Source organism: Manihot esculenta, chromosome 5 (genome assembly GCF_001659605.2).
Source record: "Manihot esculenta cultivar AM560-2 chromosome 5, M.esculenta_v8, whole genome shotgun sequence".
NCBI classification, from domain to species: Eukaryota; Viridiplantae; Streptophyta; class Magnoliopsida; order Malpighiales; family Euphorbiaceae; genus Manihot; species Manihot esculenta.
In genome coordinates this window covers 8,782,972-8,785,283 of record NC_035165.2, presented here as the reverse complement: position 1 = coordinate 8,785,283, position 2,312 = coordinate 8,782,972, and the positions used below count along the sequence as shown (strand labels likewise).

At 39.9% G+C, this 2,312-nt stretch overlaps 1 protein-coding gene across 1 annotated transcript; it reads right to left on the bottom strand.

The window, feature by feature from the left end:
- Positions 1–452: 452 nt before the first annotated feature.
- Positions 453–2,312, bottom strand: LOC110614369. The gene is made up of 2 exons (XM_021755889.2): positions 1,442–2,312; positions 453–1,207 (listed from the first exon to the last, which is right to left on the bottom strand). The coding sequence occupies exons 1-2, from the start codon at positions 1,987–1,989 to the stop codon at positions 787–789; spliced, it is 969 nt and encodes a 322-aa protein (XP_021611581.1). The 5' UTR covers positions 1,990–2,312; the 3' UTR covers positions 453–786.

The following is a 2,312-nucleotide window of genomic DNA, read 5'->3' as shown; positions in this document are numbered from 1 at the left end:
TTATGAAGATAGGCTTCTGTTAAATCAAGACAGGATATCAAACAACAAGGGTTAGAGGAACTTCACAGCAAAATATATCAAAGCATCATGAGCAACTTGCTCAAGGCAGTCAAGCTGCTTGAGAAATTTGACTCCATAGGATATTCACCATTTCCTTGTTTAATGCTCGACCTTCATGGATGATCCAAATATTTACCTAAAGACTCCAATTATTCTTATTAGGACAGGTTCAACATGCTGAACCCACATTCAAACAAGTGTGCAAGGCTGAATCATAAATCATAATGTAGTAAATACTGCAAGAACATGGCAGGAAGGATAGCGTTGATATTTATACCTCCCCTAGAGAATAAACAGTAATATCCGGACAACACGAGAAACAACTCATGGTTAAGAGACTCTATGGCAGTTTAATTCCTTCCCTGCATGTGTGTATTCAGCTCATCTATTCATTTTACGAAAATAAAGAACTAGAAATCTGGTATCATTCATGACCTCGTGAAATCTACAATCTACCTAACTGAGATTTGATTAACTTCATACATTTCCTTAGTGTTAATAGCATAAAGTTCTCACTTAACAGTGCTCCAAGAGAAAGATATCCCACAAGATTGCATATAATTTTTTGCAGTACAACCAGTGAAAAGTGAAAATCAACTCCCGACGTTGCAACAGGGCATAAACAGCTAACGAGTCCCAAATGACAGAATATGGAAACTTGAGAACTCTAGAGAGTTATTTTACTGCTACGAGGAGGAATATGCAATCTAATCCACCAACAAAACGTCAGTTTGAGTTTGAGGAGCTGAAGGACTTCCTAATATTCCCAAGGATACTCCACATAAAAGTGGATATCAAGAAGAGGATAATACCAGTAACAATTGCATACTTGAGACCAAGGTTCACAAGTAAATTCACCAGCAGCCCAGCCAATACAACACCAAAAAAATTTGCTGATACAGCTGGCCAGAATGGCATATCAAGAATAGAAGCCACGATGGCTCCTGTCCATGCCCCTGTACCAGGGAAAGGGACGGCAACAAAGAGCATCAAGCCAAGCCACTGAAACTCTTCCACAGGGCCAGCCTTCTGCTTGGCATTCTCAAACAGCATGTCAAGGAATCGAGATGCTGACTGGTTCTTTCCAGCAAGAAAAGAAGCAAATCTCTTCAAGTAAAGTATAATGAAAGGCACAGGAACCATATTCCTGCAATTAAAACCCCAAAATTTGTTAACCTCAAGCTAGTTGTCCTTTCTAACCAATTCTGCTTTTGCACTATTAAAGATGCAGAAAATCCCAGCTAATTCATGGGTCAATGGACACATTTGCAATTGTGAAATGCAGCAAATTTTATCTCACTAATCAATCATCGTAAACTTAAAGCTCTTAAAAGAATCCACATTCATGGGAATTGATGATAATTAGCAAAGAGAGACTAACCCAATAATCGACAAGACAGTTAGTGTAAGAGGCTTAAGTTGCATCCAATAACCAACAGGAATAGCTCCACGGAGCTCAAGCACTGGAAGCGTAGCAAGAGCAAAAACCACAGCTTCATCAGGCCAACCCGAACCTCGAAGAGCACTAGCAATCTTTAGCCCAAAGCCAGAGGCTTTGATGGAATCGACAGCAGCATTTGCATCCCCAGAAGCTGCAAACAAAGCAAGAGAAAGAGAGGCCCAAAACACAACCCAAAACAGAAACTTGACTGGCCTTTCCTCAAATGACGGCAATATTTCTTCGTCATCAGTAGGATCAAGAAACCCATGTGAAGAAGATCTAGTTAGCGCCAAAGGAGCAGAAGAGAAAATACAATAACCAGGAAGATCCAAAGCTTTAAATGCCAAGAATGGGGTTGACTTGAGAAGAACTTGTTTGTCATGCGAAATAGAAGGATAAAGACCAGTATTCGAACGATTGGGTAAGGCTCTGAGATGGGTATTTCTGAAAGAGAAAGATAGGGAAAATGGGGACACAGAGGCAGCCATTGAAAGAGGGAAGATGAAGGAGAAGTGGGTTTATGGTTGCAAGCTTAAATTTCAAAGTTGGGGGTTTGGTAACACACAATGAGATTCTGAGTGACACTGAACAAATCAATCTACCTTGAAATTTCACATCTTTCTAGTTAAGAGTTGGAAATCTGAATGGCCATTAGGTCTAAAAAAATCAGCCAATTGAATAGATATTAGAAGTTGTCTTTGTGTATTGGGAGGCGTTTTGGGTTTTAGGTTTAAGGCGTTCTTAAGAGAGTGTGATGCGGAAACCAATGATGAAAAAGATGAAAACAAACGGCATTAACCAAAAAGCAGGG

Bases quoted from the DNA above. Each gene is read 5' to 3' on its own strand.
- LOC110614369 (XM_021755889.2), bottom strand. From the start codon at position 1,989: ATGGCTGCCTCTGTGTCCCCATTTTCCCTATCTTTCTCTTTCAGAAAT. The intron at 1,208-1,441 runs GTTAGTCTCTCT...TTTTAATTGCAG, and splicing joins ACTGTCTTGTCGATTATTGG to GAATATGGTTCCTGTGCCTT.